The 12,547-nt window shown below is 40.1% G+C and overlaps 1 protein-coding gene across 1 annotated transcript; it reads left to right on the top strand.

Annotated features, from left to right (window-relative positions):
* The first annotated feature begins 11,334 nt into the window (after positions 1-11,334).
* LOC129553688 (olfactory receptor 8K3-like) lies at positions 11,335-12,309 on the top strand. The gene has a single exon (XM_055422445.2). The coding sequence runs from the start codon at positions 11,335-11,337 to the stop codon at positions 12,307-12,309; it is 975 nt and encodes a 324-aa protein (XP_055278420.2).
* Positions 12,310-12,547: the final 238 nt, after the last annotated feature.

Here is a 12,547-nt window from a genome sequence, read left to right as displayed (position 1 = left end):
CATTTCGCTCTTTTGCATTTCTTTTCCATGGGGATGGTCTTGGTCCCTGTCTCCTGTACAATGTCACGAACCTCCGTCCAGAGTTCATCAGGCACTCTATCAATCAGATCTAGTCCCTTAAATCTATTTCTCACTTCCACTGCATAATCATAAGGGATTTGATTGAGGTCATATCTGAATGGTCTAGTGGTTTTCCCTACTTTCTTCAATTTAAGTCTGAACTTCGCAATAAGGAGTTCATGATCTGAGCCACAGTCAGCTCCTGGTCTTGTTTTCGCTAACTGTATACAGCTTCTCCATCTTTGGTTGCAAAGAATATAATCAATCTGATTTCGGTGTTGACCATCTGGTGATGTCCATGTGTAGAGTCTTCTCTTGTGTTGTTGGAAGAGGGTGTTTGCTATGACCAGTGCATTCTCTTGACAAAACTCTATTAGCCTTTGCCCTGCTTCATTCCGTGCTCCAAGGCCAAATTTGCCAGTTACTCCAGGTGTTTCTTGACTTCCTACTTTTGCATTCCAGTCCCCTATAATGAAAAGGACATCTTTTTTGGGTGTTAGTTCTAAAAGGTCTTGTAGGTCTTCATAGAACCGATTAACTTCGGCTTCTTCAGCATTACTGGTTGGGGCATAGACCTGGATTACTGTAATATTGAATGGTTTGCCTTACTCAGCAATTAAAAAGAATACATTTGAATCAGTTCTAATGAGGTGGATGAAACTGGAGCCTATTATACAGAGTGAAGTAAGCCAGAAAGAAAAACACCAATACAGTATACTAACGCATATATATGGAATTTAGAAAGGTGATAATGATAACCCTGTATGCAAGACAGCAAAAGAGACACAGATGTATAGGACAGTCTTTTGGACTCTGGGAGAGGGCGAGATGATCTGGGAGAATGGCACTGAAACATGTATATTATCATATCTGAAAAGAATCGCCAGTCCATGTTCGATGCATGATACAGGATCCTCGGGGCTGGTGCACTGGGATGACCCATTGGGTTGGGATGGGGAGGGAGGTGGGAGGGGGGTTCAAGATGGGGAACACATGTACACCAGGGGCAGATTCATGTCAATGTATGGCAACACCAATACAATAATGTAAAGTAATTAGCCTCCAATTAAAATAAATAAATTTTAAAAAATTAAAAAAAAAACTCAACATGAAGAAAACTAAAAAAATAAAAAATAAAATAAAAGCAAACTTGAGTTTTAAGGTTTTCAGTGAAGATTTTCTTGTCTCTAGGTCAGAAGAGGTTACTAATGATTGAAAACAGAATACTTTATAAGCTATTTCTGGATAAGTTTATTTTGAGCAACTATCGCTCCCACCGTGGAAGTCCACATTGACTCCATTTGTCTAATTGTCATACCTGCATCTCTACTTTCCAAAGAGCTGTTTCCACAAGCCACTTCTATGGAAATGAAAAAGTCCATTCAAAGAAATCATTCAAAAGATAAGTAGGCTGAACTGAAAATTGGATATATAGGTAGAAGTGGTCAAAATGAAAACAAAAAAGATTTGATGATCAGTCAATCTCTGCTACAGGATGTATGTGGCAAATTTTGTGTCACTTCAATGATTGTTTCCTCAGCTTTATCCAAAATTGCCAGTCTTATCACTATTACAGACATTTGAATATTAAAACTATTTTAAAATATGTGTTATCTGTATCAGTTGGCATGGATAGTGCTTAGTATATCATTCTATTCCAAATTATTTGGATGATTATTTAAAAAAATAATGTATTAAAATAAGAAAGCAATTTTAGCTCTAAAAATTTGCATCTGGTTTAATTATTTTTTACAGTCCTTTATCATGTGAAGAAATTGTACATATTCATAAGTTGGATGTCCACAGTATAAAATTTTGTGTAGTGATGACAGAATGTATATTGATAAATCTTGGCATAGATTCATATTAATTTAAATAAATTAATTTTGCTTATATTTCTCTTATCAGGGACTCACTCCGGGAGATATTGAGTTGGTCAAAAAGTTTCCTCAGTTCTTATGTGAAAATACATTAAATATTTTTAATTTTGTCCAAGAACATTATTTATTTATTTATTTTCACCATTTCATTCCACTAGCTTCTGCCACTTTTTAGGTAGCTTCATATTTCCATCTTCCCAACAACTTTTGTCTTTGTTTTTGAGCAAAGACCTGTTCCAGGTGCCTTTTATAGTCTTCCAGGGAATTGAAAATGTTTTCCATTATGATAATTTTATAAAGAGCAGAATAAACGGAAATCTGAAGGTGCAATATCTGGTGAATACAATAGTTAAATGAGAATTTCCCAGCCAAGCTGTAACAGTTTTTGCCTGGTCATCAAAGAAATATGTGGCCTTACGTTATCCTGATGGAAGATTAAATTTTTTCTGTTAACTAATTCTGGATGCTTCTCATTGAGTGTTGCTTTTAGTTGACCTAATTGAGAGTTTTCCAATAGGGACTCATAAGAGAGACTGCCTTCTAATCCCACCATATACACAACATCATCTTTGAATGAAGAACAGCCTTTGGTGTGGTTGATGGTGGTTCATTTCACTTGCACTGTGATTTCTTCCATATCTCAGTAGTGTACAGTATCCATTATTCATCACCCACCACAAATTTTTTTAAAGAAACAGACTGTTTTTATTGGTTTAAGTAGAGAATAGCTTGCGGAAATATGATCATGAAAGTTTTTTACACTTAACTTATGTGGAAAGTGATTGATAAGACCAAGCTGGTGCAAAAGATGTTCAGTGCTTGATTTTGATATTTTGAGTATCCAAAATACTATCTCTCATGTGGTATAATGTTGATTGTTTTCAATGTCTCGAGTTGTTCGCTATCAACTTCAACTGGTCCATCTGACCGTGGAGCATTGTCCAGCAAGAAATCTCTAGCACAAAACTTGACAAATCGTTTTTGACACATTTGATCAGTCACAGCACCTTCTCCATACTCTGCACAAATCTTTCTTGGGTGGGTTCAGTTGTGCTTTTATTTTTCTTGAAATAATAAAGCATAATATGCCAAAATGTTGCTTTTTGCTTCCATCTTCAATATTAAAATGGCTATACAAACATCCACCAGTTTTGATAATTTTTAAATGCATGTTAATATGAAAACTGTTAGGATACAATCTAACTAAATTGTTTCAAATGAAATTAAAGATAAATAAGTGCTATTAGAGTCATTTTATGGGATAAAAGCAAACAAACTTTTTGACTAATCCAATATATCACAGAAAAGTTCATTCATGGATCTATGGGGACCACACACACAAAGTCATTAACTGTGGGGACACAGATAAAATTCCAGAGTTGGTAACTAGCTGCATCCCACTACTATGGAAGCAAATATTTCAAATTAAAGGAGACCCAGCTCATAGTAATTTTACAAAACAGAATAGAGAGAAATAATGGTGTGTTTGTACTAAAATGGTCCCTGGAGAAGGAAATGACAACCCACTCCAGTACTATTGCCTGGAAAATCCCATGGAGGAGGAGCCTAGTAGGCTACAGTCCACAGGGTCGCAAAGAGTCGGACACGACTGAGTGACTTCACTCACTCACTCACTAAAACGGGGCTTCTCTGGTGGCTCAGATGATAAAGAATCTGCCTGCAATGCAGGAGACCTGGGTTCGGTCCCTGGGTTACGAAAATCCCCTGGAGAAGGGAATGGATGCCCACTCTAGTAATCTTGCCTAGAAAATTCCACAGATAGAGGAGTTGCAAAGAATTGAACACAACTGAGCAACTAACACACACACACACACACAAACATACACACACCCACACCCACACACAGAGTAAAATGAATGTGCTTCAAAAATGTAGAGTTGAATGAGATTCTTTAAGCATCAAAGCAAGTTAAATGACAACATGCTGCTGCTGCTGCTAAGTCACTTCAGTCGTTTCTGAATCTGTGTGACCCCATAGATGGCAGCCCACCAGACTCCCCCATCCCTGGGACTCTCCAGGCAAGAACACTGGAGTGGGTTGCCATTTCCTTCTCCAAAGCGTGAAGGTGAAGTTGCTCAGTCGTGTCCGACTGTTTGCGACCCCATGGACTGCAGCCTACCAGGCTCCTCCGTCCATGGGATTTTCCAGGCAAGAGTACTGGTTCAGTTCAGTTCAGTCGCTCAGTCGTGTCTGACTCTTTGCGACCTCATGATCACAGCCCGCCAGGCCTTCCTGTCCATCACCAACTCCCGGAGTTACTCAAACTCATCTCCATCGAATCGGTGATGCCATCCAGCCATCTCATTCTCTGTCATCCCCGTCTCCTCCTGCCCCCATCCCTCCCAGCATCAGAGTCTTTTCCAGTGAGTCAACTCTTTGCATGAGGTGGCCAAAGTATTGGAGCTTCAGCTTTAGCATCAGTCCCTCCAATGAACACCCAGGACTGATATCTTTTAGGATGGACTGGTTGGATCTTCTTGCAGTCCAAGGGACTCTCAGGAGTTTTCTCCAGCACCACAGTTCAAAACCATCAATTCTTCAGCGCTCAGCTTTCTTCATAGTCCAACTCTCACATCCATACATAACCACTGGAAAAACCATAGCCTTGACTAGATGGACCTTGGTTGGCAAAGTAATGTCTCTGCTTTCTAATATGCTGGAGTGGGGTGCAATTGCCTTCTCTGAATGATAGCATGAGTGCACAGTAAAATGTATGCTATATTTACATTATACGTCTGTATTTCTTTTTAAGAGCGTATAGCAACTCTCATAGAGAAGGTGCCTGTATGAGGAAGGAGAACTCGGGTAGGGATGGGAAATGAGGATTGAAGACGACTATAAGATGCAGAATTAGCATATGATTAACTCGATTTAGTCCCTTAAAATGAAAAATGAGTTACATGTATATTCATAATTTGTATTCCTTCTGAGTCTTTAGAACCACTCTAGGACACTCCAGTACTCTTGCCTAGAAAATCCCATGGACGGAGGAGCCTTGTAGGCTGCAGTCCATGGGGTCGCTACGAGTCAGACACGACTGACTGACTTCACTTTCACTTTCACACATTGGAGAAGGAAATGGCAACCCACTCCAGTGTTCTTGCCTGGAGATTCCCAGGGACGGGGGAGCCTGGTGGGCTGCCGTCTATGGGGTCACACAGAGTTGGACACGACTGAAGTGACTTAGCAGCAGCAGCAGCAGCAGGCCATGTTTAAAGAGTTTCACCTTTATCCTCAGGCATAAACTTGGGCAGAAGCCGTGGTGAAAAATACTGAATATTGAAGTAATTTATGGGTGATTAAAGGATTTATCCAACAAATGATAAACTGAAATCCAGATATTTGAGTGAATGCAATAAAATTAATAATAAAAAAGCATGAATCACCAGTCCAGGTTCAATGCATGATACAGGATGCTCGCGGCTAGTGTACTGGGATGAACCAGAGGGATGGGATGGGGAGGGAGGTGGGAGGGGGGTTCAAAATGGGGAACACATGTACACTGGGGCAGATTCATGTCAATGTATGGAAAAGCAATACAAAAATGTAAAGTAATTTATCTCCAATTAAAATAAATAAATTAAAAAAAATAAAGAAAAAGAAAAACAAACAAAAAAGCATGTGAACTGCATCTAAAAGAGTGCCTCCTCAATAGGGAATCAAAAATAATTAACCAAGACTACAGTGGCTTCATTTCGTGTTCTTAGATGCTTTGGGAATAATCAAGAAATTGCATTCAGATTTCTAGGGAACTGTCTCAAAGGGGAGGGACATTCATAAATTCTTCTGACTTCAGTCAGACTACTAACCACATGGCAGAACAAGAAGGCATTCCTTGTTTTCGGTGAGTGGATGGTTATTATTAGATTTGCTCCAGTGACAATTATTGATTTCTATCTTCAGTTTAATATTATAGATGAATTTAGTCACTGATGCCAGACCCAATACATTAGTCCATGAATATTAATGCTCTCTTATCATAACTGATTTATGGAGAAATGATATATGTTACTACTCCGTTACTGTATTCTTTGCAAAGAGTAAACACTTTTTTTCTATTTATTATTAACTCTATACTGGGATTCTAAAACCATAAACATTCTGAAGGGGGTGTAGGTATTTCTTGAAACCTCCACCTAAAATGCCGTTAAAGCAAAGATGCTGATGGCAGGCCGGAGTTTCTGATACTCAAGACCGTCTATGCTGCAGATGGCAACCGTTTCTGACAGAACTTTCAGTTATACAGTAACACGATAGTATTATTATTATCATGGCTCCACAGAGTTTTATTTGTGCTCTCTATATATTTGCTGCCTTTTTCTGTTAGCATCATATAAGAGATGGTGATAGTCAGAATTAAATTTCAAGAGAAGACTCTGAGGCAAGGAGCTGGACTTTTAAGGTTTATTTGGTAGAGGATTTTAGGAAGCAAAAATAAGGGATAAGGAACATGAGACTCCCCTGATTAGGGAGAAAGCTAACAAAGTATGCAATAAAGAAAAATTACGGCTGCATGCAACTACATTTCAATTACTTAAGACATTTTAGCTTCTTACATAAAAGAGGGCTAGAAAAGCTTGAGTTTTTATCCATTGAGTCCTGTCACTTATTTGTTCAATATTTCTCTTAACACATTAGATCTCAGACCCTTACAAACTGCTGTGGGTGGGGTCCAAGCAAGATCCCTTTGCACTCAGGAAACGAAGTCAAACACTAGAGATGGGAAGCAACCAGCATGTCAGAAAACAATCTATCTTGGCTTGTAGGTCAAGTCAGAAAGAAAAAGACAGTGTTAGTCAAGTAATCATGTCTGACTCTTTGCAACTCCATGGACTAAACTCTCCAGGCTCCTCTCTCCATGGAATTCTCCAGGTATGAATACTGGAGTGCACTGCCATTCCCTTCTCTAGGACATCTCCCTATCCAGGGATTGAACAAGGGTCTCCTGCATTGCAGGCAGATTCTTTCCAGTCTGAGCCACCAGAGAAGCCCAGGTCAATTCAGAGGTGACCTCAAACACAAAGCATGAAAGACAGCTGTGTCTGTACAGTGATGTTTGCAGTAGTAAGTTGATGGAAAAGGCAAAATAATACAGAATAAACTTTTAAAACTTTTTCTGAGAAGCTGCCATTGATTCCTGTTTTACTCCATCTCTCGGTCATTCTTCATCAATAGTATGCTGAGGAATCGCATTGACATCTTTAGAATTTGCCTTCAAAGTCCCAGCTCCCTCACAGGCTCTCACCACACCCACAGGCAGAAGGACCTTGGGATCCCAAAAAGGCCAACCTCTTCTGCCCTTTGTCTCAAGAAACATTCAGGAAAAAGCAGCTCCTATACAAACATGAAGCTGTTAATTTATTCTTTCTTGTTGCAGGTATTCTCTCCTCACACAGATGTCAGAAAATTCTGCTAACATGGAGTGTGTGGGCTACACTGACTTGGCCCTTTCAAACCCATGCCACATGAAGGAGACTTTTGCTTTTCCCTGGTTTCCAAAATAGACTTTTTGACTTAGGATACTATGTCCTCCACACCACCATGATAGGATGTCTTTGACCCTATCACCTTTGTATCAGATTTAATTTTATATGGATAATGAGGCTGAAGGCTTGGAAGCATTATGTATATAGTGGAGCAAAACTGAGTCTGAAATCAATACCAATAAGAGTCAAGAAATATCAGTCCTTGGAAGATTTTTTAATCTAGTGCATGCATTATAGTTTTAATATTTGTGAATTTGCCACACCTTAAACACTTCATAATCTAGCCTAGGGCATTGCCTTTTCACTCTCATTAATCTAAATGCCTTAAGAGAAGCTTTCTTATTCATCTGTTGTGTTTTGTGTTGCAAACTGCACACATCAGAGTTGAATAGGAAGATTTATTTTGTGAAGGACGAGAAGAGTGCAGAAGACCTCCCCACACCTCTCCACAGCTCCCAGATATACAGCACAAGCAAGACACAAACTGTGTTACTCAGCTCACAGGATTGCTGCATGTTTGAGGATCTAGCATCATGGGATATCATTATAGTGAAGTGGAGCAGTTTTTAAAAATCTTCATGGATTATAATAAGCCACATAATAGTGGCTTAGGGATTGGCACTGAACCCCACAGCTGGTGCATATAATGCTGGGCATCTCAAGTTAGAAAATGTTGGTGTTCTCTAAGGAGGAGTTGCCAAGTGCTCAATGTGTCAAATTCCAAAGTTGTAATTGGAAAAGATTTAGACTGATTTTATGCCTTTCACTAATGCTACATTGGGCTTCCCTGGTGGCTCAGAGGTTAAAGTGTCTGCCTCCAATGCGGGAGACCCGGGTTCGATCCCTGGGTCGGGAAGATCCCCTGGAGAAGGAAACGGTAACCCACTCCAGTATTCTTGCCTGGAGAATCCCATGGACGGGGAAGCCTGGTAGGCTACAGTCCACGGGGTCACAAAGAGTTGGACACGACTGAGCGACGGAACGGAACATAATTGCAGAGTTAGCACTCCCTGATTGAGAAAATGTGGTGTATTTTACAAAATAAGGACAGGGAAGATAAGGACTTTTGGCCTTATTAGCTGTATTGAATGAGAAAGTATGGTTGTCCTTTTATACTTTTAAAATAATGTGTGTAAATATTTCTGCCGATGTTAACTTACCTAAAGACTGCTGACCCTGACTTACTTTAAGACCCATTCAAGATTCTTCTTCTTTTTATCCGCCTTAGTTTTTTCTGTCTACCCTTTGAAAGAGAATATTCTCAATCTGACCAACCCATGTATCTCAGTTGAGACTGCTTGCAAAGTTTTAGAATACATAACTAAGACTGGGTGTTTGAGTTTGCATAAGATAATGGGCTTCCCTGGTGGCTCAGACAGTAAATCATCTGCCTGCAATGTGGGAGACCCAGGTTTGATCCCTGGGTTGGAAAGATCCCCTGGAGAAGGAAATGGCAATCCACTCCAGTATTCTTGCCTGGAAAATCCCATGGATGGAGTCGCCTGGTGGCCTACAGTCCATGGGGTCACAAAGAGTTGGACGTGACTGAGCGACTTCACTTTCTTTGATATAAATGATGTCACTCATACTTGTCCTTTCATGACTGGCTTACTTCACTTGGTATAATACCTACCAGATTCCTCCTCCTGTTGGAGATCCAACCAGTCCATCCCAAAGGAGATCAGTCCTGGGTGTTCATGGAGGGACTGATGTTGAAACTGAAACTCCAATATTTTGGCCACCTGATGCGGAGAGCTGACTCATTTGAAAAGACCCTGATGCTGGGAAAGATTGAGGGCAGGAGGAGAAGGGAATGACAGAAGATGAGATGGTTGGATGGCATCACCAACTGGATGGACATGAGTCTGAGTAAACTCCGGGAGCTGGTGATGGACAGGGAGACCTAGCGTGTTGCAGTTCATTGGGTCACAAAGAGTCAGACACAACTGAGAGACTTCACTTTCACTTTTCACTTTCAACGGGTTTTACATCTGTTCATTCCCCAAGACCTGGTGAAACTCTGAAGTTTGTGCTTCTGTCAGAGAAGAGTCAGCCTTATTGCTCAATTTTCCTGTTTCTTTTTCCGATTGGTGCTTTGATACTTGGGTAGGGGTGATGTGGGGAGAATCTGATCAAAGTATATAATAATAAGATGAGAGCTTGTTGTTACATAGAGAAGTGAACATTCCTCTGATTACACCTGAGGAGCCCCTAACCACAAATAAACCATCCTCCTCTTTCATCCATCACACGAAGACCCAGACACATAAGGCTGAGTGTCACTTTCACAGTTAGGAAGTAAAACTCCTCCAAGCCATAAATATGCCCATGAATTGAAAGCTTGTTTTGTTTTCAATACCATAGGACTTTATCTCAAACTCCTTTAATAAAGATAATTTTAAAATAAAAAAAAATCAACTCGAGTTTTAGAACTCCAAGGATTTGTAAAGTACAACATAATTTGGATGAAAAGGTTTGCCACAATACACAAGCTTCTGTGGAAAAATTCTTTTCCTTGAGTATAACTTTTGTAGCTAAAGTCCCTAGATTTTTCCGTCCTTCTTGTTTGGTTGCTGGTAATGAATATTTGTTTTTTACCTTTTTTTTGTAAATAATTTGTTAATATTGTGAATAGATTTTTAGAAAGAATGAATTGTATGAGGCAGATTTAATCTCCCAAATTAAGCAAATTTATATTCTGATTTTCTTGAAATTTATATTTGCTTAGTGACATCCAGAAGTTCTAGCTTTTAACTTGCTGTTGCTCAGTCCCTAAGTCATGTTCTGCTCTTTGTAACCCCAAGGACTGTAGCCAGGCTCCTCTGTCCTTCAGTATCTCCCATAGTTTGCTCAGATTCACATACATTGAGTATGTGATGCCATTTAACCATCTTTTGCTCTGCCTTCTCTTTTGACCTTCAATCCTTCCCAGCATCAGGGTCTTTCCCAATGAGTTGGCTCTTTGCATCAGGTGGCCAAAATATTGGAGCTTCAGTTTCAACACTATGAGTTTAAAATTTTTCTTTTAATACCAAGTTCTTGACCAGTCTGTGATTGATTTTTATATGGATGAGCTAAAGATTCAATTTACCATTTTCTATGGAGATAATCGATTTAGTACACTTTTTTACAAAATGGATATTGGAATGAACATAACGTTTGAATATGTGGAGTTACACTAAAGAGAAGTAAATCAAAGTGTATTAAGTAAGTTAGTAATAGTTTTCTTCGGAGACTGTGACTCAAGTTCCAAGGGAAAGAAAGAAAGGATTGTTACTTTGTATTACGATTCTTTCTAAAATTTGATACATTTTTACCAATTATATGTATTTCACCTGAAAAATATTTTTGAAAAAAAAATCAGGTTTCCCACTCTGGCCAAATGTTTATAATGATAGTTTGTTAACAGAGCCATAAAGGAACTGTGTATATTTTGTAACGAGAACCAGTGCATGACACAAAAAATAAAATGACTATGTATCTTAGGTTATGATGGTGGTGGTGGCGGTTTAGTTTTATCTGACTCTTTGCAACTACATAGACTGTAGTCTGCCAGGCTCCTCTGTCCATGGGATTTCCCAGGTAAGGAGAGTGGAGTGGGTTGCCATTTCCTTCTCCAGGGGATCTTCCAGGATCAAACCACCTCTCCTGCACTGCAGGCAGATTCTGTATTGCTGAGCCACCAGGGAAGTCCATCTCACCTTATAATGGTTTCTAAATTTGGTTCCAGGTTCAGTGATGGACGTGAGTCTTGTTTTAAATCACTCCATTGAAAATAATTACATTCATCTTATATTTAATGGCTTTGCATATTAAACTTTTACCAGATAGTATCTTCTGAACCCCAACGTCTATTCTTATGGTTCTTCCCACAGTTGTTTTCCTTGATGGCCTGGATGGACACACAGAATCAAACAGCGCCTGGTGCATTCATCCTCACGGGAATCACAGACCGGCCTGAGCTGCGGGCTCCCTTCTTCGTGCTGTTCCTCACCATCTATGCAGCGTCGGCAGTGGGAAACTCGGGCCTGATCGTTCTCACCAAGGTGGACTCCAAGCTACAGACACCCATGTACTTCTTTCTCAGAAACCTGGCTTTCATCGATCTTGGCTATTCCACATCTGTGGGACCCAAAATGCTGGTAAATTTCATAGCTGATCAAAACACAATCTCCTATCACTGGTGTGCTACGCAGCTGGCTTTCTTCATCCTGTTCATCATCAGCGAGCTTTTCATCCTGTCGGCAATGGCCTATGACCGTTACGTGGCCATCTGCAGCCCTCTGCTCTACACAGTCCTTATGTCACCGAGGGCTTGCTGGGTGCTGGTTGCAGTCCCCTATGTTTACAGTGCCTCCGTTTCTCTGGCAACTACCATCAGGATATTTATTTCACCCTTCTGTGGCTATAACGTCATCAGTCATTTCTACTGTGACAGCCTCCCCTTGCTGACTTTGCTGTGCTCAAGCACACGGGAAATTGAGCTGTTCATACTGATCTGTTCCGTGTTTAATTTGGTTTCATCTCTCCTGATAGTCCTTGTATCTTACACACTGATCCTTAAGGCCATCCTAAACATCAACAGTGCCCAGGGCAGGCAGAAGGCTTTCTCCACCTGCGGTTCTCACCTGACAGTGGTAATGGTACTGTATGCCACTCTAGCCTTCATGTACATGCAGCCCAAGTCCAGCCACTCTTTTGACACTGACAAAATGGCCTCTGTATTTTTCACTTTGGTCATACCCATGCTGAACCCTATGATCTACAGCTTGAGGAACAAGGAAGTAAAAGGCGCTCTGCATAGAATATGGAGAAATCTCTGCAAAATTCCCTATAAAAGTAAACATAGAATACATGCATGATAAACTGGATTGTAGACAACTGTTTATGTGACAAATTACTCAAAAGCAATAATGTGTGAAAATCATGCAAACTAGAAATGGTTTTTCTTGTGTCAACTGTAGATGTTCAAGTTATGATCATTCTTCTGGTGTCAACTTCGGTTTAACTTCAAGTTTCAGTGCAAGAGACTCAAGTGTTCTTACTTTGCCAATTGTTTATGTTTCAATTGAAGGGAAGCCCCGCCCCCCCTTTTTTTAG

Source organism: Moschus berezovskii, chromosome 14 (assembly GCF_049115385.1).
Source record: "Moschus berezovskii isolate FMDL1 chromosome 14, NW_MosBer_1.0, whole genome shotgun sequence".
Lineage (NCBI taxonomy): Eukaryota > Metazoa > Chordata > Mammalia > Artiodactyla > Moschidae > Moschus > Moschus berezovskii.
The sequence above is the reverse complement of the archived record's forward strand: the minus strand, read 5'-3'. Positions and strand labels throughout refer to the sequence as shown.